The sequence below is a fragment of the Crinia signifera genome, chromosome 9 (assembly GCF_055691185.1).
Source record: "Crinia signifera chromosome 9, ASM5569118v1, whole genome shotgun sequence".
NCBI classification, from domain to species: Eukaryota; Metazoa; Chordata; class Amphibia; order Anura; family Myobatrachidae; genus Crinia; species Crinia signifera.
This window is the reverse complement of record NC_139225.1, coordinates 15,848,552-15,873,707: the sequence shown is the minus strand read 5'-3', so window position 1 is coordinate 15,873,707 and position 25,156 is coordinate 15,848,552. Positions and strand designations below refer to the sequence as shown.

At 48.7% G+C, this 25,156-nt stretch overlaps 1 protein-coding gene across 1 annotated transcript in view; it reads right to left on the bottom strand.

Moving 5' to 3' along the window:
* LOC146037173 (uncharacterized) overlaps positions 1–25,156 on the bottom strand; it is a 38,946-nt gene that overhangs the window by 3,178 nt on the left and 10,612 nt on the right. Inside the window, exons 2-14 of the mRNA XM_083161141.1 lie at positions 15,483–15,691; positions 11,550–11,730; positions 10,372–10,603; positions 10,085–10,179; positions 9,726–9,922; positions 9,420–9,498; positions 5,800–5,978; positions 4,299–5,006; positions 2,611–2,802; positions 2,186–2,258; positions 1,456–1,578; positions 389–612; positions 47–123 (exon numbers count right to left, since the gene is read on the bottom strand). Of these exons, the coding sequence (XP_083017267.1) occupies positions 47–123; positions 389–612; positions 1,456–1,578; positions 2,186–2,258; positions 2,611–2,802; positions 4,299–5,006; positions 5,800–5,978; positions 9,420–9,498; positions 9,726–9,922; positions 10,085–10,179; positions 10,372–10,603; positions 11,550–11,730; positions 15,483–15,664 (2,542 nt within the window). The 5' untranslated portion in view covers positions 15,665–15,691. The remainder of the gene's footprint in view (positions 1–46; positions 124–388; positions 613–1,455; positions 1,579–2,185; positions 2,259–2,610; positions 2,803–4,298; positions 5,007–5,799; positions 5,979–9,419; positions 9,499–9,725; positions 9,923–10,084; positions 10,180–10,371; positions 10,604–11,549; positions 11,731–15,482; positions 15,692–25,156) is intronic.

Here is a 25,156-nt window from a genome sequence, read left to right as displayed (position 1 = left end):
ATATATCCAGTATAATATATATTACACCAAACTGGGCCACTGGTACCTTTCACTGGCTGTAGTGTTTTCTTGTGACTGAAACTTCTTTCCTTGTCCAGGCCTCTGGTATACTCTTGGGCGATGCTGTGCGTGAGATAAGGATACTTATTAGAGATTGCAACGTTTGCTGTAAATATTTGTTACATACTGAGGAAGAAACGGGTTAGTTCACACATCTGTTTATGAACTACAAGGCCCAGCATGGTCAGTTAGTCCTAAGCAGCTTGCCTACATTTATCTGTTATGGAACTATGATATTTCCTGGGGGTTTCAGATACATAGGCCTGACACCTGGGACAAACCTATCTCCAGCTTGCTATATTTATGTTGCGTTGTAGTAGGCACATACGTTGGCTTGTTGTGCCCATCCTCAGCCGGTGGCCGTATAAGTTCGCTCTCGGTCTTGGCTCTTCCATTGAGCAGATTCTCCGCCTCCAGGCTGCAGAGAGACGCAATGGGTGTCAGCCTAAATCCCAGCGCACTTTGTGGCTTCTTGGTGTCCGGCGATAGACAGGGTTGTAGCGTCTGGTCACACGCGCTGTCTGGCGCCTTTAACGGGATCATCTTTGGAGGCTGCATAGAAGGTATAAAGAACAACAATGAGGACCAGCATACAGCAATACAGTATTTATTAGAAAACTATGTGCTAGGTGTTTTATATGGCCCACATTTGACATTCATTAATTCATGAGAATCCCTATAGTGGAAGATAATACACTAAAAGGATTTCCAGGAACCTGCTACACTGGCCCTTATGCAGGCCTGGCCGCAGGACAAAGTTGTTCTCAAAATGGGGAAAAAAGCATGCTGCACTGCAGGGAGGCAGATGTAACAGGTGCAGAAAGTTAATTTGGGTGGGTTATTTTGTTTCTGTGCAGGGTAAATACTGGCTGCTTTATACTTACATTTCAGTTTAGATGTCAGTTTGTACCCCCCCCCCCCTCCAAATCTAACTCTCTCTGCACATGTTGAATCTGCCCCATCTACAGCGCCGCAACATGGTTTTACCCATTTTGAGAACAAATTTGCAGAGTGTGTTGCCCAGTAGCTTCTAGCAGCCAGTAGGTGGCGCTGTGACCACTGTGATTTACAAAATTACTTACAGCAATCTTTGTAAGCTACAGCAATGTGTTGCACGCCAGCAGCTTGAGTTCTACATATCCCAGCATGAACTGGACTCCGTTTTATCAAGCCCCAACAGAAAAACTGTGGCAGGGCATGCAGGGATGTGTAGTTCCACAGCAGCCGGAGGGTTGCCTGTTGCCTACAGGACACTACAGATCATTATATACAGGTAACGTTTCTCTTATTGACAAATATAATAAATCGGGGAGGCCCAGGGGAACGGATGAGCATACTGTGAGAACAAAGTGCTGGGTAATAAACGGCAATATACGAATAAGAGAAATTTATGACCATAGGATTCTTCTCCGTCTTCCTTTCATGGCTGGTTTGGGGCTGGTCCGGACACATCTTGTTCTCCCGTTGCTGTATGCTTTTCTCTGTCTGTCCGGCCGGTACATCGCACGGCGTGGAGGGCTGAGCGGTGCAAACACAAGAGCGGGTTAGTGTGTGAGTATAGGCGCCTTCTTTACGTGTGGCTCTCCGCCACTGGGTATAAGACTATGAGATGTCGGTGTCACCTGCACAATGGGGACAGAAGTTTATAAGACTCCAAGCCATGGCGGCCGCTACATTGGAGGGTCCTGGAAGGACAGGAAGCAGCGGGTAATCCTGTGCATTGTAGGTCATGGGAACCACCGATGACCACCACTTGACCAAGTGCCCTTCTGCAGCCCGTGCTGCTATCCCGCATGCGATGCATGCATGTAGGAGACCTAGGCCATTGGTTCTTAACCTCGGTCCTCAAGGACCCCCAACAGTGCACGTTTTCCAGGTCTCCGCACAGAATCACAGGTGAAATAATTAGTTTCAACTTTTAAAATGTGTCACCTGCCAGGTGACCTAGAAAACATTCACTGTTGGGGGTACTTGAGGATCGAGGTTGAGACCAACTGACCTAGACTACCAGGACAACCAACATGTATTAGCCGTGTACATATCATGTTCCAATTGTCCTAGGGTATTCTCACTGGTAGTATGATCTGACCCATGGACCCTCGCCGTCTGTCTCATATGTTCTCACCTGGCTTGAAGACTGTTGAGTCGCTAGAGGGCCTTCGCTTGATTCCGCAGACCAAGATGTCACCGACTCTCTCCTAGAAAAAGAAAGTTGCGCTTACTAGCGTGCTTGTCTACATGTTCTTCTGCAACATCAAGCACCTAGATGCAGGCGTTGTACAGGGGGGGCAAGATGGCCACAACACTGCACGGTCTGATGGGACGGATTGGCCGGGCCGGGGTTGTAGTGTCTGGTTCTCTACATAAGTCTAAATGACGAGAATCCAAAGACCAGGATTTGGGCGTCCACCATCACCACCATTGCCAAGTGGGTAAATACAGAAGGACTGTGGGTGGTTTTTGTGGTTGCTGAAGGACCCTTAGAAGGAGATATTACATACAGCCTATGACTGCCATAGATTAGCAGAGGTATAATACGGGGCCTGGTACCGTGATCTGTTGGCGAGGACTTTGCCGTCTCCCCTCAGCCGGCTGTTCTGCCTGCTCATGACCAGCCGCAGGCTCTGGCTCTTGGTGAGAGAGCTCCTGCGCGGCGCCTCGGCCCGGGGCTGTTTCTCATTGTGATCCGTGGGTTCTGTGGTCGGTGAACTGGCCGCGTGCCGGTTACTTCCGGTTTGGTTCCTATAAAGAAATATAAAGTCCAGATAGGATTAGGATAATGAGGTCATGCAGTCGTCGGTCATTCTCTCCTGCTACACAGCCACATATAATGCTCCAGCTAATCATCGCAGGCTTCATAGAGATTTATATTTAAACTGGATTATCCTTAGTCAGATTATAGCTATACTGCTGGCAGCCATTACTGTAATAAATGCTGATAGACATAAAACTTTGTAGGGAGATGTTGGGTCCATTGTAGCACCCTATATTGTCCAAAACCCATGCAGTTTCTCTTCCCTGCCTGGGGTGCCGCTATGGTTCTTGTAGTACAGTAGGGTCTGTATTTCAGCACTGATATGCAGACCACACTGTGTTAGAAGCACCACAGCAGAAAGCGACACCCGGGGCAGGGAAGAGGAACTGCATGGGTTTTGGAAGACACAGGAATGAACACAAGGAGATGTATCAAACCAATCATTTTCTACCAATCATTTTTCAGACTGTACTGGATAAATGATACAAGGAACCTACATTTGTCTTCTTGGGAACGTTTAATACATCTCCCCCAGTGTGCCATACCAGTCTGTGGCCTGACCCAAATTTATTCAAGTCCAGTGTATCAATTCCTCAGGAATCCCTGAGGTCCTGTAGGTGATAGATCCTACTGATGTAATAATTGCTTGTACGTTCCTAATTAGATTACTTCAACTCTTAATAATAATGCAGTAATAGGATATACACCAGAGTTACTAAGCAGCGTATTTAGGTTTCCTAATCAGTGCCAGATTAATTATCCTAGGCTGGTAGTCCATAACAGGGGTGGAGTGGAGAGAGCGTGTGGTTCCCCCTATTTTTCTCCAAGCAACAGAATCATGGGTGGTAACACTACTGCAGGGAGACACACAGCGTAATATTCCCCATCCCTGGTCCAAAGGAATTAAAGTCTAAATGGAACAAGCGATCCGCAAGGTGTGGGCTGCCTATGCCGGCAGAAAGTATAACGTTGTAGAAGGCACTGGCGAGGACGGGAAGCAGGGTGAGTTTTCTAGAATGGGTCGGTCATCTTTTCTAGAATGGGAGCTTTCAGGTATCTCGTACAGCTGGAGTAATGGGCGCAGAGTCTGATGGAATAAGGTAGAGAGTTCCAGAGAAAAAGGGGCAGCTGAAGAGAAATCCTAAAGATGCAGAGCGATGAGACATGTTGTAGTGTAGATGGGGTAGAAAGAACGTTACATGTACAATTGGGCAAGATTAAATTATAATTTTAAAAATATAGTATTTTTTAATATATTCTGGGTGGGAGAGATGGTCAGTGCAAAAAGGAGCAGAATGGAGCAGCAGTGTATCAGCCTGTAGCAAGGGTTACATAGGCAAGCATCTAGGTTCCAAAATATGGTCTTGATTCAAAGTTGCCAGTGGCCTTTTGCCTGGGTATAATAACACCTGACTATAACAACTAGGTAGGACACCATAACTTGAAGGAAAATGCATCTCGCCATGGTGGTATTGTGACTCACTTGTTCAGGTTGCTGTACTCATCTCTAGCAGTGCGCTTGGTGACGGGACGACTCTCGAAGCGGCCTTCGCTTGTGATTGCGCACACAGTACATGTGTACTCGGTGTTGGGCGTAAGGCGCCGCGCTGTATAAGATCGCTCTGTGCCTAGGTACACCGACTTCCCATCCAGGCTCAGCTCATAATTAAAAAATCTGCCGGTGGGGTCTTTGGGAACTTCCCACGTGATGAACATCTCACTTCGGCCAATGACGTAGACATTGAGCCTGTCTGGAGCATGGTCTCCTCTGTCCATTGTCCTGGTGACCAAGGAGACCTTTGGGCTGTGGCCCCTGGAGTTACAGGAACACACACTGAAAGTGTAACTGGTGGAAGGGGATAAACCCCCGACAATACAGCTCAGATCCGCTGTGGTCTCCACGAGCATCTCATCTCTATAGACCACGTAATACTTAATGTGCGCGCTGAAGTTTGCTGCGGGTGGGCTCCAACTTAGCTTCACTTTTTTGGCCGTGCGTCCCACCACTTGGAAATCCGAGGGGCAGCCCGGCAATGGTTCCTCCACCGCCACGCAGGTGATGGGACTGTCTGCACTCTGGTCGCCTTCGCTTTTCATGACAATTCTCAGATGGTGCTGCCCGGGATTGCAGTGCGGGATGATGTAGGAGAAGGAAGCGCCGTGGTACAGGAGCTTGTCGCCATCAAACAGACTGCGGACAGGAAAGTAATGGCGGTCAGTCATGTGGTTGTAACCCGAATGTATTCAGATAAGTGATAAATTGGACAGCCAATCGGCCCCCAACTGTCATTTTGCTAACATCCTCTAACATGACAGGAACTGATTGGCTGATACTCTCCACTGTATCACTTGTGAAGTCTTAATATATTTGGCCCTTTATCTTATACTGCGGGTGAGAGCAGGGGGCGAGGATTGGGGACAACATAGGACGGATTCTCTCAGATATCCGAGTTTTATTCTCGAGGCTGCTGAGACCTGGTTGGTTGCTATTGCCAATATTCCCTTTTTATATTTTTGGAAGCTTTACCCCCTTACTGTCCATAGATTCAAACCTTCCTGTCAGGATTTAGGTGCATATTTATCACCGAGAGGCTTTAAATCCGGTGATCATTTTTGCTAAAGCTTCTAAAACAGACAAGTGGTGATGTTGTTGCCCTTAGCAACCAGTAGGATTCAATTTCTGTCCAACTGAAGGATGCAGCAGAGAAAAAAGAGTTAGATTCTGATTGGTTGCTATGGGCCACGCCTGTACTTTCTATTTTTAGAAGCATTAGTAAATCCTATGGCTGAGCACATCGTATACGATCCCAATCCCGGCTGCGGGATCCGATGGATCCTTGGTGCAGCAGGTCCGATCTCCGGCTCTGATCCCATGTGCACAGGACTGCTCATCGAATCACAGACCAAACACATCGGATTTGACGCTTTTCATGTATGTGTATATATATCATACCTACTGTATATGGACATAGCAGGGTTCTCACCTGTAAGTCACGGCAAGGCCACTTTTCGGTTTGTGCTCCTCCCAGCTGACTATCACTGAACCGGACTCCAGGATCTTCGCAGTCGGGGCCGCAGGCTGGGGAAGACGCTGGAGGTTCTGTAACGTCAACTCCACCTCTTCCTGCAAGTCTGCCCCGGCCGCGTGCGACGCTGCAACCGCCTGAGACAGAAACATGCCGGTCACAACACTGCATCAACACTACACCCGAACGTGCTGAAATTTGTATTAGGTTCTGTGGGAGGGGGCTGTAGATAGCATTCATTAAGACCCACACCCCACTGTACAATGATGCAATTATTCAGCAGGGGCAGGGCTGTCATGATACATTCACCACAAAATGTGCTGCTAGGGACCCTGCTCCTCCCACTATATAACTCTCAGTCTGTGGCCTCCTGCTGCCCCATTCCCCCTCCTCACACCATGTCACTGCTCCTGTCACATGCAGTCCTGTCCTCACTGACACACCACTCATCTCCTGATATACTCTGTGCTGCTGGGGACCCTGCTCCTCCCACTATATAACTCTCAGTCTGTGGCCTCCTGCTGCCCCATTCCCCCTCCTCACACCATGTCACTGCTCCTGTCACATGCAGTCCTGTCCTCACTGACACACCACTCATCTCCTGATATACTCTGTGCTGCTGGGGACCCTGCTCCCTCCCAATATGTAACTCTCAGTCTGTGGCTTCCTGCTGCCTCCATTCCCCACCCCACATCATGTCACTGCCCCTGTCACATGCAGCCCTGTCCTCACTGACACATCACTCATCTCCTGATATACTCAGGGCCAGATTTGTGCCTAGGCCTGTGAGGCACCGGCCTCAGGGCGGCACCAATTAAGGGCGGCAGGCAGGCTGACATTCTGTTAAATGGCACAGCGGTTGGGCAGAGGCGAGTGATGAGCGCCGCCGCAGACATGAATTATCATATGTCGGTGGCAGCGCCGTTCGTCACCCGCCACTGCCCACCCACTCTTCCATGCACATTACATCACCGCTTAGTGGCTGGGTCCAACGGTCCCCCTGCGTGTCCGGAAATGGCTCAGGCTCACTGCTGCTGGCTCCCGCCCATTGGCTACTCTACACACACACAATCTATTGGCTGCTGTGTATCCAGCAGCTGAGCTGAGCGGCGTGCAGATCCTCCCTGCGCTCAGTCAGTCACAGTTTGTGAGCCGGAGAGAGACTGATGGAGACATTGTGCTAATCACTGTGCTAATAAGTGCCTCGTTCCGGGTCCTCCATACAGTGAGCAGTCCAGAGTGCTTAAAAAATATTAAGGTGGGCTACAGTTACATTTTTATGAAATATATAAATAACAATGTATATACATATATGATTACATTAAAATAGGGGGGGGGGGGGGGGGCACAAAAATGTTGTGCCTAGGGGCGGCCTGACCCCTAAATTCGCCCCTGGATATACTCTGTGCTGTAGGGACACTGCTCCTCCCACTATATAACTCTCAGTCTGTGGCTTCCTGCTGCCCCCATTCCCCTCCTCACATCATGTCACTGCCCTGTCACACGCAGCCCTGTCCTCACTGACACATCACCCATCTCCTGATATAATCTGTGCTGCTGGGGACCCTGCTCCTCCCACTATATAACTCTCAGTCTGTGGCTTCATGCTGCCTCCATTCTCCTCATCACATCATGACACTGTTCCTGTCACATACAGCCCTGTCCTCGCTGACACATCCCTCATCTCCTGATATACTCTGTGCTGCTGTGGCCCTGCTCCTCCCACTATATAACTCAGTCTGTGGCTTCCTGCTACCTTCATTCCCCCTCCTCATCACTCATCTCCTGATATACTCTGTGCTGCTGTGGCTTTTTGCTATCAGGCACAAATAGAAAAGATACGGGCACAGAGATGGATCCAGGCCGATAAGCGCATTTAGGCTGAAATGTACTAGGACGAGAGATTCAGAAAGTGAGAGATTTGGGAAGAAATCTCCAGGTTTTTTTAAAGTGACAATAATTTACACTGCAAAATCAAACTGGTTTTGCAGTGTAAATTATTGCCGCTTTAAAAAAAAAACAAGGTAAATTTCTTGCCAAATCTCTCACTTTCTGAATCTCTCATCAGCCAACTTGCGGTTATTTATTTTTTAACCACATTTGCCTAATCCTAATATATAAAAGTTGCACACACTGCATGTCTGGGGGTATATAGGGACAGTGGGTGAGGAAGCACCAGCCCTCTTCTCCATGATACAAGTGACTTTACCCCCCACAATAACCATGGCGACCTTCTACGTAGTAACCTGCCAACCACTGCTCACAATCAGGTTCTAACCGGAACGCCCAGTGACTATGGCAATGACAGTAAAATATTTATGGGCCAAGTCTCCATGGAGATGGGAGACACTGGGGGGGCTGCAGGTCACTACGACCTGAATGTAATCCTGCAGTCACACTACACAATGGTGGGAGAGGAAATCTGCTCTGTCACTGTGTGGTGCCAGCCGCCATTCATCCTGTGACAGAGAACATTCCGGGCTCAGTCAGCCATGAGCAGCTAGTCTGATGGATGACACCGACTAGCGAGATGTGTGACAGTGTTACACCGACACGTGACATGTGTGCAGTGGCGTAACTATAGTCCCGCAGCCCCCGCGGTGGCGGGGAGGCGCTAAGAAGGTGTGGGCGCCGGGGGGTCTGCGGGGCTATAGTTACCTGCTGGTGTCCGCCCGCCGTCGCTTCTGGGTGCGGGGAGCCGGGCGGCTGGCTACTCCTGTGCTGGGTTTTCTGGCTAGCTCTCAGTGTGGCCAGGCCGCTCCCCCTGCTGCTGCCGGCCGCCGGGTAGGTGAGACGCGTCTCCTACTTTTAAACATGCTCCCCACACTGGCTGCCTGGCTTCCCGGCTGCAAGCGACGCGCACCCCGCCTGCTGTTACCTCCTGCCGCTGGCGCTTCTGTCCTGCCGGCTGCTAACAGAAAGTGACACGCGGCAGACATTTTCCGAGTGTCACTTTTTATTAGCAGCCAGAGCCGGGGACCCGCCAGAAGTGCCAGCGCTAGGAGGTACCGGGTACGGAGGGTACAGGGGGGGGCGCTGCCTCAATTTGTGGCAGGGGGGAGAAAAATTAGTAGTTACGCCACTGCATGTGTGATACTGTGTAACTATTTGCACCATTGGGTTATGACTCGGACACGGTGCCTCGCTGTGCTGGTCACACTATTTTATTCTCACATCATGCCGTAGTGGATGGTAGTGTATGAAATACCACCAAAAATATGCAAAAAAACTCATGTTGACATTTTTTCAAGTCGACCTTTCCATTGTCGACCGGATGCTTGTGTCAACTCATTTCAGGTGTCGACCTAAGCCCTAATGCATGTCGGCCTTAATAGGGTCCACCTAATTGCCGTATCCCGATTGGAGCATCATCCAATGCAGAACCAGATGTTAGAGGTCATTACAGAGGCTGACCAGCAGAGGTCCTCACTAACTGCCACTAATGGAAACCCTGTGGCAGCCCGGGGGGGCGCTCTAGAGTTGCCACCACTACCAAAGCAGGAGGACGTAAGTTAGCCACAAAATCCCTTTAAAGGCTGGCAGATAATAAGATCCTGGTGCCAATACTGGCATTTTACCTTAAGGACCGTCTCCAGGACCTGGTGCTGACGAAGTCTCACAACTCCTGCCGGATACTTGGATAGAATCTTAATAGTTCTGCAAAGGTAACAGACAATGAAAGGTTATTTATGAGGTTGATCTCATCCTGTGAATATTCCAATTCTACAATTGGCCATAGGTTTAACTATACATTACTCTTCCTCTGCCACAAATCAACATCCCCCCCCCCCGCTAGAACTCAGCTAATTAGTAACTGCCTCCACCCAACTCCTCATGAACCTGGTGGTATCATGGATCACCTGACAGGAACCCAAAGCACTTACATGGCAGCGAACCAACAAGTCTCCTGTTCCTTTGACTGCAGTAGGTGGCAGAGCGTATCGAGGACCTTAGGAAAGTATTGGCTCCTCAGGACATGCTGGTGGCCCGCATCACTAGTTGCTAGGCAAGTAAGTGCAAAGCAGGCATTTCGGCTCCCTCCGGCATCACCACCGGACATCATGGCCTCCAGAGCAGAGATCTAGACTTATCAGGGGATGAATACACTTACTGACAATAGGTCATTGGTGACACCAGCCCAAGGTCATATTTACCGCCATGAAAGAAAATCATGTAGTCCATACTCTGGTAACATCGATCCCAGCATCTACCAAGAACAACCCCAGCAATATTGCTTACTCACCATGTTGTTTGCCTCCCGCAGACCAAGCACTCGTCTCCTCCCTATGTCCGTGTCACAGATACGTCCGAGAGTGAAGGCCGCATTCAGCCCACAACCTAGGAGAATAGCAACAGAATTACCAATATAAAGTATGATATCTGCTCATTAATAGCTTAACTAAAGCTCAGATGTGAGATGTGTGCTAAAGTTTAGTGATAAAGATTAGCCTTAGCACTGCAATTCTGGAACCGCCATGGGTACCTACCAAAGCCCCTAGATTTAATCCCATATGCTACACTCCTGCTCACCTGCTTCATCCACATGAAGTGATGAGATGATCTTTCTTAATATCATGTCAGATTTGGGATGGTTCAGTAGCCGGGCACAGCCATCGTGGCACATAGAGATGCGAGCAAGCACCAGGGCACAGTTACTGGCTGTCCAGTCGCTTTGAGAGTCCAAGAGGTTTGTGATGTTCTCAATGATGAAGTCAGACTCCGGCGAGGAGAGGAGCCACCGTCTGCCGCGACCATTCTCTGCCTGTGGAATAAGATGTGATAGACCTATTATTTGTGAGTACCGGGCACGGACCGAATACAGCTTTTCTAATAATAATGTATAAGCGTTCATGGTGTTGCGATGAAAAAACATATGTAAGTGTTGCGATGAAAAAACATATGTAAGTCTGAAAGTATATTTTTCAGATTAAAATGCAGGATAAAACTGGGGTATAGGAGTCTTTATTAGGAACATGACTTATTGTGGGGTTAATCAATTTAAATTAACTTCATTTTCTATTTATCAATCCATTTTGCATTTAATTCAGTTTGGGCTTTTACACACAGGTGCTGAACAGTAAGGCAAAAACTCCAGCCCTTTATATCCAGGTCTTATCAACCTACATGTTCCTATGACTAGGGTACTGTATATATTGTCTTTCTGTATTTGCACATTACACGGGTATGGTATAACTTACCAACATCGGAATCCCGGCCATCAGGAACCCAACAGGGGTGAGTGCATTGAAGCCCCTTGTCATATATTGTTCCCCTATGGGGGTCTTGGACCGCACGAAGGAAAATAGCATGTGCAAGTTGGGATTCTGACTGTCGCGCTACTGACAGTTGGGATTCCAATGTCGGAGAAATGACCATCTGAATCCCAACTGTCAGTCACTCATCCGGTACCCCATCACACATACCAGAACAGTTTTACTGGCAAACCACTGTCTGATATTGGTATCTTTCTACTTCAGTACAAACACATAATCTGGGTTCTCCCACATGCTTTATTTTTCATGTGGTTCGCCAGGCATAATGGGCAATAAGGCGCCATACCTTGTGGGCATAATGTGAATCTGAACCCTACCCTGTGAGGCCACACCCCTTAATATACAAAGGCCCCACCCTACTCCTCCTCGTTGCCACCCAGATGGCACAATACTCTGGGGAGAATCCTCACAGTCTGTGCGAAACGCGTCACTCACCAACGTGCCCAAGGCTCCAGCAGCATTCATCACGGCTTCCGCATCTTCCCACAGGAGCATGGCTCCCAGTCTGCCCAGCAGGTCCCAGTCTGTGGAACTCTCTGCCAGATCTACCAACAGGACGGCCACGGACGGATCTTCTGCCACCATCCCGAGTATATATGCGATATTACTGCACAGTCTGCAAAGGGGGCAAGCATATGATATTACGCAGAAAGCTGCCACGCCCCCTTGTTACCCACCCCAAACCACCCATGGGACGACTTCTGCCTCTCCCACCTTTGCGGAAGATGGGCCAAATTTGTAGCATTAATTAAATAATTCAGGCCAAGTACTTGCACTGGGAAATATTTGGGGAGAACTATAAAATGTCATTTATGTAGATAGTAAATGACCCCTTGGATCTGACGCAGAACTGCATGCTCGGGGGGAAATAACTTCGGTCTGCAATTACCAATTTGCAGTTTTTCAGCAATAATCCCCCGATTTTGCAAGTCAGTGATTTAATCAGGTCGACATTGACAAAAAATGGTGACACGGAAACAGTTGACATGAGTTTTTCACTGTTTTTATGCCAATGTCAACATAGTGCATGTCAACCTTTTATCAAAAGTTCACCTATTAACTATCATCCGGGTCCCATGCTTTATTGCAGCTAAATTTGCACCTCCCAGCACAACCGACGCGATTCCTATCCCCGTCGGACAAAACGTTCCGGTGATAAATGGCGATGGCGGATCGCAACCCAACACAATGCTTAGCAAATATCCCCCCTGGGGTATGGGTCATGGGGTTGACACTATGAAGGTCGACATTCATGAGTTTTTCATGTTTTTTTGTCCCGATTTTTGAGGTGAGTCGACATGGACACCGTATCAGTGTTCCGCTGTGCTCGCCATGCTTTGGGCATGCAATCCTTGTTTTAAAAGAAACGTGAAAAAATCATGTCGACCTCGACGGTCAACTTTTCCATTGTCGACCTAATGCTTTTGTCGACCTTCCGACCCTGTCAATCTTAGTCATGTTGACCTAATTCATGTATCGACCTAAGCCCTGTTGACCTGTAGTGGTCCACCTAGTGTATGTTGACCTTTCATAATGTCGACCTAGCGAGGCCTCACCCTCTCCTCATCTCACAGGAAGGCCACGGAGGGGAGAGGCTCTCTGGCGTAAACAACATAGGCCTCAGCCCTCTGGTTGCCGGGGGAACGCTTGTAAGTAAACGGAGCCTTGTGGAGCCAGGAGTGGAACAGAGCCAGCAGGTCTGCACAGCACGTGGATTACACAAGCAGCTCAGGGCTGGCCATGCAAACACGCCGATGAGCTACTACTGTATCCCAACACGGCCAAGGTGTCCTGACCCCATAGACGCAGCATAGTGCGGGCTAAGGAGAGTACATATAACACAAAGCAGCACAGAGATCAGAAGATCCACGTCATATCCAAGGGTGCCATATCCAACTTAACAACCAATGTTTGTGGCTATTTCTCCCAGTTTTTATCTGTTGTTCCAGCAGGGTCCTCTAGGAAACCTCTGCCCAAAATAGCCGCTGTCCACCGCGGACAGCATTACCGCGCATGTGCATGGCACAGCGCAGGGACAGGCTCCGAATGTGGGCGATACATTCACCCAATACAACTGCACTCTCGGGAGCTAATGTCGGTAGAAAATATTGTTTTTCTTCCCAACGTAACAGAACCCACAAATAAGTCCCAGCAGCCACTAAGTGCCCCGTGATACTGGCCTGAGGCGGTAAGAGCTAACCTCGTGCTGCCAAGCCCCACTTATATACATGTGCAGGATTCCTATACACTCGCTAGTAACAGCGGATCTCATCCTCGGACCAGGTTTTAGTAATATCCAGACTTGAGCACAGATGGTTCAATCAAAAAAACTGAGGGACTACATATTGTAAATCACCTGTGTTCAAGTATAGCTATCCTTTAAACCTGCACTGTAAGTGGGCCTTGAGGAACATGTTTGGGAACCCTGAACTGAAACTATTACATTTTACCTCACACCTCAAACAAACCGCTAGTTCCCAGCCACTGGAAAAGCTGAATATGGCTCAGCCCACAAAATGGCTCCTCAAAATGGCTGCCATCACATTGAGCCGTTAACATTGCTGGTATTTCATCTATAACTGTCCTAGGGATGCCGTCAATATACTGATGTTTTACCTAGGTCGACATACACACCAAAAAAACCCCCCATAGAAACACATGTCGAGATGTTGACCTGTCGGCATGTTAAATGTCAGTATTTTGACCATGTCGGTCAATTGAACATGTCGGTATAATAAATGTTGTTATATTGACCATGTTGGTATTTTGACTGTTGTTCAATGGGTGTCGGTATAATGTCTGTCGGTAAATCAACCTGAACCCCTGTCCAAGTTCCGTCTGCACCCTTTCAGCCTCTAAGCCGCTCTGACGCCGAGGGATTGAGCGTCGGGATAGCGCAGTTTTGTTACAGGTTTAGCCGTGTTTGCACTGCTACGCCTGCCATTTATGTGAGGATTGGTTGCTGAGTATCTGTCATGCGGCTTAATGCATGTGTTTACCCTGTGCACGCATTATATTCAGTTACTCTATTATCCCCCGAGCTCCGCCGATACGGCCCTGCTGTAACTGAGCCGCCTCCGCCCTGTGTACACCTTATCCGGAGCTTGTTTGATGTGTGCTCTGTATTTGTTCGCCATTCTTTGCTAATAAAGCTATTGATGTCCTGTCCGTCCCTTGTCTAATAGGTTTATGTTATAATCGCTTTATAAGAATGACCAGTTATATCACCAAACCTTATAACGTGGAATAAGATCCGCAGTGTTAATGTTGTTTTCACTAAGCTAGCAATATATAAATGTTAAGCTGATGGGGAGCTTATTGTCATTGGGCGGTTACAAATGCTATAGACTCTATAGGCAATTGTGGCTGGATGGTAATGACACTTTTCTTTATCCAGTATTATTATTATTATGGGGAATTTTGTATAATTTTTTGGGTGGAAAACGGAGGAGGTTTAATTAATTGACACGGTTGGCGTATGTGAATACAAGGCTAACAGCATGATTGCATTCAGGATAGGAATTTTTATGAGTTGAACCAATTTTTTTAATTGTGGGAACACCTGACAGGAGAGAGACACAGCAGAACATGATCACACAGTGACTTCTTATCTGTGCTGGTGTGCACTCATCCATAGCGTGTTGCTGCTGCAATAAAGGTAAGAATTTCTGCCAGCAATCCTTCTGTAGTTAACCCCCCCAAGGTGCAAGCAGAGTCTCCTCTATGTGAGGGGTTATGGTATGCATCATAGACTGACTCATCTTAGACAGTCATATGGTCGACCACTAATGGTAGACAGTCAAAAAGTCCACATGGTCAAAAGGTCGACGTGAGTTTTTAATGTTTTTAGGGTGTCTATGTTGACATAGGTCAACATGGACACTGTCTAAGTGTACCACGTCCCCTCGCATGGCTCGCTGCGCTCGCATATGACTGTCTATCATGAGTCAGTCTATGATCAGTCAGGATACCATGTGAGGACCTTTAAGGTAGACACTTTATAGACAATATTTATTCCTCACGTGAGTCTTGGCCCCAATGGAGATTTCCTATACCCCAACAGTGAACCCATACCCCAACACCCACCTGCCCCAACACCCACCTGCCCCAATAGTGACTGTATTTCTGTAATTTCCCTATTCGATTTTTCTTATAGAAGTGCGTCAACTGCCCTCAATGCAGATTTGATCCCAATGCGCGGCCCCGCAGCACCAGGAAAGTCTGCTTCGATCTCCGTCCTCCCGCCTCACTCCCTCCGAACCGTGTGTGTACCCACCATAACACAGACCAACCACCGACGTGCCCTGACACCGACCTATGCACACCCACCACACCCACAAGGTCACTGTGCAGGGTACAAGCACCTACCTTACATTGGGCGTCTCCAGCTGACTGCCCAGCGCCGCTAAGTACTGAGTGCGCCTCGTGTCTTTTACCAGAGCCTCCACCAACTCCTCACATCTCGTCTGCACCTCTCCCATCAGCTGCCCCACGCACTGCTGCACCTCATGGGGCGATGGGGCGAGAAGCTGGTGTAACACGCCATCCATGGCTCAGGTTCTGTCACCACGAGGTACCTGCAGAATAACCGGTAACATAGGCAGACTTAGGGGCTGATTCACCTGAACCCTGCGGCTAAACCTCAGCCCTGCGCCATTCTATTACGTGCCACTACCCCACGCAGTCAGACCTAGGAGCTGTGGGGACAATAACTCTCTGGGGCCTAACACGTGGGGGGGCCTATAGATCCCGAGAACTAACACGGATCCACGCTCTCTGCAGCCTGGGAACTAACATACGTTCTCCTGGCCTCCGGTGTGAGGTGGTATAAATGACATACAGACCCCGCGTGTGAGAGGTGCAGAGATGGTATAAGAGACATACAGACCCCGTGTGTGAGTGATGGAGAGACGGTATAAGAGACATACAGACCCCGTGTGTGAGAGATGCAGAGACGGTATAAGAGACATACAGACCCCGTGTGTGAGAGATGCAGAGACGGTATAAGTGACATACAGACCCAGCGTGTGAGAGATGCAGAGACGGTATAAGTGACATACAGACCCCGTGTGAGAGATGCAGAGACGTATAAGAGACATACAGACCCCGTGTGTGAGAGATGCAGAGACGGTATAAGAGACATACAGACCCCGTGTGTGAGAGATGCAGAGACGGTATAAGTGACATACAGACCCAGCGTGTGAGAGATGCAGAGACGGTATAAGTGACATACAGACCTGCGCATGTGAGAGATGCAGAGACGGTATAAGAGACATACAGACCCCGTGTGTGAGTGATGGAGAGACGGTATAAGAGACATACAGTCCGCGTGTGTGAGAGATGCAGAGATGGAATAAGAGATATACAGACCCCGCGTGTGTGAGAGATGCAGAGACGGTATAAGTGACATACAGACCCCGCGTGTGAGAGATGCAGAGACGGTATAAGAGACATACAGACCCCGCGTGTGAGAGATGCAGAAACGGTATAAGTGACATACAGACCCCGCGTGTGAGAGATGCAGAGACGGTATAAGAGACATACAGACCCCGCGTGTGAGAGATGGAGATGGTATAAGAGACATACCGACCCCGTGTGTGAGAGATGCAGAGACGGTATAAGTGACATACAGACCTGCGTGTGAGTGATGGAGAGACGGTATAAGTGACATACAGACCCCGTGTGTGAAAGATGCAGAGACGGTATAAGAGACATACAGACCCCGTGTGAGAGATGCAGAGACGGTATAAGTGACATACAGACCGTGTGTGAGAGATACAGAGACGGTATAAGAGACATACAGACCGCGTGTGAGAGATGCAGAGACGGTATAAGAGACATACAGACCCCGTGTGTGAGAGATGCAGAGACGGTATAAGAGACATACAGACCCCGTGTGAGAGATGCAGAGACGGTATAAGAGACATACAGACCCCACGTGTGAGAGATGCAGATACGGTATAAGTGACATACAGACCCCGCGTGTGAGAGATGCAGAGACGGTATAAGAGACATACAGACCCCGCGTGTGAGAGATGCAGAGACGGTATAAGAGACATACAGACCCCGTGTGAGAGATGCAGAGACGGTATAAGAGACATACAGACCCCGCGTGTGTGAGATGCAGAGACGGTATAAGTGACATACAGACCCGCGTGTGAGAGATGCAGAGACGGTATAAGAGACATACAGACCGTGTGTGAGAGATGCAGAGACGGTATAAGAGACATACAGACCGTGTGTGAGAGATGCAGAGACGGTATAAGAGACATACAGACCGTGTGTGAGAGATGCAGAGACGGTATAAGAGACATACAGACCGTGTGTGAGAGATGCAGAGACGGTATAAGAGACATACAGACCCCGCGTGTGAGAGATGCAGAGACGGTATAAGTGACATACAGACCGCGTGTGTGAGAGATGCAGAGACGTTATAAGTGACATACAGACCCCGCGTGTGAGAGATGCAGAGACGGTATAAGTGACATACAGACCGTGTGTGAGAGATGCAGAGACGGTATAAGAGACATACAGACCGTGTGAGAGATGCAGAGACGGTATAAGAGACATACAGACCCCGCGTGTGAGAGATGCAGAGACGGTATAAGTGACATACAGACCTCGCGTGTGAGAGATGCAGAGACTGTATAAGAGACATACAGACCCCGTGTGAGAGATGCAGACAGTGGCGGATTCAGGGGGGGGGGCACCCGGGCACGTGCCCCCCCTGTCATTTCATTTTGTAGCTGAGGACCAGGGCTTTCCAACGAGCCCAGCCCCGTGTCTCTAGCCCCCCGGGAACCAGAGATATCGCCTGGCAAAGCTGTAACGTTTTTTCCCCATAGGATAATATGGGACCCGTCAAGATGATACCAGGCTGGTCCATATCGGTCAATCGGTTCCAGAGATATTACGTGTAAACTAATTTTTTTATTTTTGAAATGTAATTTCATGGCTGTTCATGTTCTTTGGGGCAGATTACTCTGGAACCAAACGTTCCAGTTTCACTGGACCAAAATCATTCAAAGCCCACTCAAAAGTTCTTCAATATGATACTTGTCTCATGTAAATGGATCAGTTGGTTCCGAAGATATAGCCGGTTAAATAAGATAACTGGTTAAAGGGGGGGAGGGGTGGTTTTCTCTCCCCCTCACACAAGAAAATACAGGGACTAGGCTGGTGTAAAAGGGGCCAACCTGGGAATGCATTTTCTGGTGTGAAAGGGGTATTATTTCTAATAGCCTGGACCTGCAGTGCTCTGAATACAGCCAGGCTCTGCCACTGTCAGTGGCTATCACTTCTGCCTGGCGGCTGTCCCCCATTTACCGCGAGCATGTATTCCCCTTGGCAATGAGCATGTAATCCCACATGGCAATGAGCATGGAACCTCTGGCAATGAGCATGGAACCCTTGGCAATGAGCATGTAGATAAGCAGCACTTATGTAGCATAATTTTTAATACGCATTATGGTGTTTGGCATAACACATAATGGACATAATGGCGTGTAACTTAACGTGTAATGGACATTATGGTGTAAATGTTTAATGCGCGCCTTTGGTGGACAATGTTCCTGTTTATGAAACGTATTGTGAATTTTGTCTCAATCCGTGTGGCATTATGTGAATTTTGGCTCAATCCGTGTGGCATTATGTGAATTTTGTCACAATCCGTGTGGCATTATGTGAATTTTGGCTCAATCCGTGTGGCATTATGTGAATTTTTGCTCAATCCGTGTGGCATTATGTGAATTTTGGCTCAATCCATGTGGCATTATTTGAATTTTGGCTCAATCCGTGTGGCATTATGTGAATTTTGGCTCATTCCATTTGGCATCATGTGTAAGGGGCAAGTATTATGGGGTCTAGTATTTTGTTGCATAATGTGTAGAAGTTGTATATGGTGTTGTACACTACACTCAAGGACATGCCCCCTGTTGAGTGGCCACACCACATTTTCCGGAGAGCGCAAAACTACATCCTTCACTTTTGTCACCATGGTGGGCCTGCATACTTTAAATGCCAGGGCCTATTTTTAATCCCATTCCCACCCTCTCTCTGCCGCTCTCTTAGCATGTACACTGGCACCACTAACACCGCCCCCCACCTAAACCCTCTTTTATCATGGTGCCCCCCCTGTCATTTTATCCTGGATCCGCCCCTGGATGCAGAGACGGTATAAGAGACATACAGACCCCGTGTGAGAGATGGAGACGTTATAAGAGACATACAGACCGCATGTGAGAGATGCAGAGACTGTATAAGAGACATACAGACCGCGTGTGGGAGAGATGCAGAGACGGTATAAGAGACATACAGACCCCGTGTGTGAGAGATGCAGAAAAGGTATAAGTGACATAGAGACCGCGTGTGAGAGAAGCAGAGACGGTATAAGAGACATACAGACCCCGCGTGTGAGAGATGCAGAGATGGTATAAGAGACATACAGACCCCGCGTGTGAGAGATGCAGAGACGGTATAAGTGACATACAGACCTGCGCGTGTGAGAGATGCAGAGACGGTATAAGAGACATACAGACCCCGCGTGTGTGAGATGCAGAGACGGTATAAGAGACATACAGACCGTGTGTGAAAGATGCAGAGACGGTATAAGAGACATACAGACCGCGTGTGTGAGAGATGCAGAGACGGTATAAGAGACATACAGACCCCGTGTGTGAGAGATGCAGAAATGGTATAAGTGACATAGAGACCGCGTGTGAGAGATGCAGAGACGGTATAAGAGACATACAGACCCCGCGTGTGAGAGATGCAGAGACGGTATAAGTGACATACAGACCGCGTGTGAGAGATGCAGAGACGGTATAAGAGACATACAGACCCCACGTGTGAGAGATGCAGAGACGGTATAAGAGACCTACAGACCCCGCGTGTGAGAGATGCAGAGACGGTATAAGTGACATACAGACCCCGAGTGTGAGAGATGCAGAGACGGTATAAGAGACATACAGACCCCGTGTGTGAGAGATGCAGAGACGGTATAAGAGACATACAGATCCCATGTGAGAGATCCAGAGACGGTATAAGAGACATACAGACCCCACGTGTGAGAGATGCAGAGACGGTATAAGTGACATACAGACCCCGCGTGTGAGAGATGCAGAGACGGTATAAGAGACATACAGACCCCGCGTGTGAGAGATGCAGAGACGGTATAAGAGACATACAGACCCCGTGTGAGTGATGCAGAGACGGTATAAGAGACATACAGACCCCGCGTGTGAGAGATGCAGAGATGGTATAAGTGACATACAGACCGCGTGTGAGAGATGCAGAGACGGTATAAGAGACATACAGACCCCACGTGTGAGAGATGCAGAGACGGTATAAGAGACATACAGACCGCGTGTGAGAGATGCAGAGACGGTATAAGAGACATACAGATCCCATGTGAGAGATCCAGAGATGGTATAAGAGACATACAGACCCCGCGTGTGAGAGATGCAGAGACGGTATAAGTGACATACAGACCCCGTGTGTGAGAGATGCAGAGACGGTATAAGAGACATACAGACCGCGTGTGAGAGATGCAGAGACGGTATAAGTGACATACAGACCCCGTGTGTGAGAGATGCAGAGACGGTATAAGTGACATACAGACCCCGTGTGAGAGATGCAGAGACTGTATAAGAGACATACAGACCCCGTGTGTGAGAGATGCAGAGACGGTATAAGAGACATACAGACCCCGCGTGTGAGAGATGCAGAGACGGTATAAGAGACATACAGACCCCACGTGTGAGAGATGCAGAGACGGTATAAGAGACATACAGACCCCGCGTGTGTGAGAGATGCAGAGACGGTATAAGTGACATACAGACCCGCGTGTGAGAGATGCAGAGACGGTATAAGAGAGACATACAGACCCCGTGTGTGAGAGATGCAGAGACGGTATAAGAGACATACAGACTCTGCGTGTGAGAAATTCAGAGACGGTATAAGAGACATACAGACCCCGTGTGTGAGAGATGCAGAGACGGTATAAGAGACATACAGACCCCGTGTGTGAGAGATGCAGAGATGGTATAAGAGACATACAGACCCCGTGTGTGAGAGATGCAGAGACGGTATAAGAGACATTCAGACCCCGTGTGTGAGAGATGCAGAGACGGTATAAGAGACATACAGACCGCGTGTGAGAGATGCAGAGACGGTATAAGAGACATACAGACCATGTGTGAGAGATGCAGAGACGGTATAAGAGACATACAGACCCCGCGTGTGAGAGATGCAGAGACGGTATAAGAGACATACAGACCCCGCGTGTGAGAGATGCAGAGACTGTATAAGAGACATACAGACCACGTGTGTGAGAGATGCAGAGACGGTATAAGAGACATACAGACCGCGTGTGTGAGAGATGCAGAGACTGTATAAGAGACATACAGACCACGCGTGTGAGAGATGCAGAGACGGTATAAGAGACATACAGACCGCGTGTGAGAGATGCAGAGACGGTATAAGAGACATACAGACCACGCGTGTGAGAGATGCAGAGACGGTATAAGAGACATACAGACCCCGCGTGTGAGAGATGCAGAGACGGTATAAGAGACATACAGACCGCGTGTGAGAGATGCAGAGACGGTATAAGAGACATACAGACCCCGCGTGTGAGAGATGCAGAGACGGTATAAGAGACATACAGACCCCACGTGTGAGTGATGGAGAGACAGTATAAGAGACATACAGACCCCGTGTGTGAGAGATGCAGAGACGGTATAAGTGACATACAGACCCCGTGTGTGAGAGATGCAGAGACGGTATAAGAGACATACAGATCCCGCGTGTGAGAGATGCAGAGACGGTATAAGAGACATACAGACCCCGCGTGTGAGAAATTCAGAGACGGTATAAGAGACATACAGACCCCGAGTGTGAGAGATGCAGAGACGGTATAAGAGACATACAGACCGCGTGTGTGAGAGATGCAGAGACGGTATAAGAGACATACAGACCCCGCGTGTGAGAGATGCAGAGACGGTATAAGAGACATACAGACCGCGTGTGTGAGAGATGCAGAGAAGGTATAAGAGACATACAGACCGCGTGTGTGAGAGATGCAGAGAAGGTATAAGAGACATACAGACCCCGCGTGTGAGAGATGCAGAGACGGTATAAGTGACATACAGACCGCGTGTGTGACAGATGCAGAGAAGGTATAAGAGACATACAGACCCCGCGTGTGAGAGATGCAGAGACGGTATAAGAGACATACAGACCCCGCGTGTGAGAAATTCAGAGACGGTATAAGAGACATACAGACCCCGCGTGAGAGATGCAGAGACATACAGACCCCGCGTGTGAGAAATTCAGAGACGGTATAAGAGACATACAGACCCCGTGTGTGAGAGATGCAGAGATGGTATAAGAGACATACAGATCCCGCGTGTGAGAGATGCAGAGACGGTATAAGAGACATACAGACCCCGCGTGTGAGAGATACAGAGACGGTATAAGAGACATACAGACCCCGCGTGAGAGATGCAGAGACATACAGACCCCGCGTGTGAGAAATTCAGAGACGGTATAAGAGACATACAGACCCCGCGTGTGTGAGATGCAGAGACGGTATAAGAGACATACAGACCCCGTGTGTGAGAGATGCAGAGACGGTATAAGAGACATACAGATCCCATGTGAGAGATCCAGAGACGGTATAAGAGACATACAGACCCCACGTGTGAGAGATGCAGAGACGGTATAAGTGACATACAGACCCCGCGTGTGAGAGATGCAGAGACGGTATAAGAGACATACAGACCCCGCGTGTGAGAGATGCAGAGACGGTATAAGAGACATACAGACCCCGCGTGTGAGAGATGCAGAGACGGTATAAGAGACATACAGACCCCGTGTGAGTGATGCAGAGACGGTATAAGAGACATACAGACCCCGCGTGTGAGAGATGCAGAGATGGTATAAGTGACATACAGACCGCGTGTGAGAGATGCAGAGACGGTATAAGAGACATACAGACCCCACGTGTGAGAGATGCAGAGACGGTATAAGAGACATACAGACAGCGTGTGAGAGATGCAGAGACGGTATAAGAGACATACAGATCCCATGTGAGAGATCCAGAGACGGTATAAGAGACATACAGACCCCGCGTGTGAGAGATGCAGAGTCGGTATAAGTGACATACAGACCCCGTGTGTGAGAGATGCAGAGACGGTATAAGAGACATACAGACCGCGTGTGAGAGATGCAGAGACGGTATAAGTGACATACAGACCCCGCGTGTGAGAGATGCAGAGACGGTATAAGAGACATACAGACCCCGTGTGTGAGAGATGCAGAGATGGTATAAGAGACATACAGACCCCGCGTGTGTGAGATGCAGAGACGGTATAAGAGACATACAGACCTGCGTGTGAGTGATGGAGAGACGGTATAAGTGACATACAGACCCCGTGTGAGAGATGCAGAGACGGTATAAGAGACATACAGACCCCGTGTGTGAGAGATGCAGAGACGGTATAAGTGACATACAGACCCCGTGTGAGAGATGCAGAGACTGTATAAGAGACATACAGACCCCGTGTGTGAGAGATGCAGAGACGGTATAAGAGACATACAGACCCCGCGTGTGAGAGATGCAGAGACGGTATAAGAGACATACAGACCCCACGTGTGAGAGATGCAGAGATGGTATAAGAGACATACAGACCCCGCGTGTGTGAGAGATGCAGAGACGGTATAAGTGACATACAGACCCGCGTGTGAGAGATGCAGAGACGGTATAAGAGAGACATACAGACCCCGTGTGTGAGAGATGCAGAGACGGTATAAGAGACATACAGACTCTGCGTGTGAGAAATTCAGAGACGGTATAAGAGACATACAGACCCCGTGTGTGAGAGATGCAGAGACGGTATAAGAGACATACAGACCCCGTGTGTGAGAGATGCAGAGACGGTATAAGAGACATACAGACCCCGTGTGTGAGAGATGCAGAGACGGTATAAGAGACATTCAGACCCCGTGTGTGAGAGATGCAGAGACGGTATAAGAGACATACAGACCGCGTGTGAGAGATGCAGAGACGGTATGAGAGACATACAGACCACGTGTGTGAGAGATGCAGAGACGGTATAAGAGACATACAGACCGCGTGTGTGAGAGATGCAGAGACTGTATAAGAGACATACAGACCACGCGTGTGAGAGATGCAGAGACGGTATAAGAGACATACAGACCGCGTGTGAGAGATGCAGAGACGGTATAAGAGACATACAGACCCCGCGTGTGAGAGATGCAGAGACGGTATTAGAGACATTCAGACCCCGTGTGTGAGAGATCCAGAGACGGTATAAGAGACATACAGACCGCGTGTGAGAGATGCAGAGACGGTATGAGAGACATACAGACCACGTGTGTGAGAGATGCAGAGACGGTATAAGAGACATACAGACCCCGCGTGTGAGAGATGCAGAGACTGTATAAGAGACATACAGACCACACGTGTGAGAGATGCAGAGACGGTATAAGAGACATACAGACCGCATGTGAGAGATGCAGAGACGGTATAAGAGACATACAGACCCCGCGTGTGAGAGATGCAGAGACGGTATGAGAGACATACAGACCACGTGTGTGAGAGATGCAGAGACGGTATAAGAGACATACAGACCGCGTGTGTGAGAGATGCAGAGACTGTATAAGAGACATACAGACCGCGTGTGAGAGATGCAGAGACGGTATGAGAGACATACAGACCACGTGTGTGAGAGATGCAGAGACGGTATAAGAGACATACAGACCGCGTGTGTGAGAGATGCAGAGACTGTATAAGAGACATACAGACCACGCGTGTGAGAGATGCAGAGACGGTATAAGAGACATACAGACCGCGTGTGAGAGATGCAGAGACGGTATACGAGACATACAGACCGCGTGTGAGAGATGCAGAGACGGTATGAGAGACATACAGACCACGTGTGTGAGAGATGCAGAGACGGTATAAGAGACATACAGACCCCGCGTGTGAGAGATGCAGAGACTGTATAAGAGACATACAG